This window comes from Arachis ipaensis, chromosome B01 (genome assembly GCF_000816755.2).
Source record: "Arachis ipaensis cultivar K30076 chromosome B01, Araip1.1, whole genome shotgun sequence".
Classification (NCBI taxonomy): domain Eukaryota; kingdom Viridiplantae; phylum Streptophyta; class Magnoliopsida; order Fabales; family Fabaceae; genus Arachis; species Arachis ipaensis.
In genome coordinates this window covers 121,229,890-121,230,557 of record NC_029785.2, presented here as the reverse complement: position 1 = coordinate 121,230,557, position 668 = coordinate 121,229,890, and the positions used below count along the sequence as shown (strand labels likewise).

The window sequence follows — 668 nt, the reverse complement described above, 5'->3', positions numbered from 1 at the left end:
GTGACATTAAAATTAAAATGAATCAAGATGCGACGAATTCACTTTGCATATGGAGCTACGCATCCGTAACAGCATACTGAATGAAGATGAGAACTATAAATTTGTAATTAAAACTATAAAAATCCCATAACATTGAAGACAAAACAACTTTGACACGACTCCGCATTGGGGTACCCCAATATGAGCCAAGAGATTTCATATCTTTGTAAATTTAAAGTGTACTTATATAAAAGTAGTACCTGTTACGGTCATATATAACAGGAAAAACAGGGGAGTCCTCAATTATATGCAAGAATTTCTTCAGCTTCAAATCTGACTGTCAAACATGAACAACACATCTCGGAATAAGCATGATCTAAAAGGAACCATGGATAATCAACATAGTTAAGTGGATGCCAATGCATAAACCAACTTGAGCTAGGTTTATAATATGTTTCAATGTATGCAGCAAGGAGATACTACACAAAAACTCACTTTGTAGAACTCCATCAGCTCATCAGCCCTGAAGCTCCTTTCCTAGCATGGAAAGAAAACTTCAATTATTAGTTGCCGTTGGTACTCAAAATTTTTAAGTATGGTTTCCATTAAATCATGCAAGTATAAACTAAATCATACACCTTTCCAATAAAGACGTGGTAAGAGTATTTGATTTCAAAACATGCTTACCA

General features: G+C 34.4%; 1 protein-coding gene across 3 annotated transcripts in view; it reads right to left on the bottom strand.

The window, feature by feature from the left end:
• Positions 1–668, bottom strand: part of LOC107635080 (phenylalanine--tRNA ligase beta subunit, cytoplasmic) — a 9,011-nt gene that overhangs the window by 5,584 nt on the left and 2,759 nt on the right. For all 3 annotated transcript variants that reach the window (XM_016338460.2, XM_016338442.2, XM_016338450.2), the window contains exons 8-9: positions 475–516; positions 240–316 (exon numbers count right to left, since the gene is read on the bottom strand). In XM_016338460.2, the coding sequence (XP_016193946.1) occupies positions 240–316; positions 475–516 (119 nt within the window). The remainder of the gene's footprint in view (positions 1–239; positions 317–474; positions 517–668) is intronic.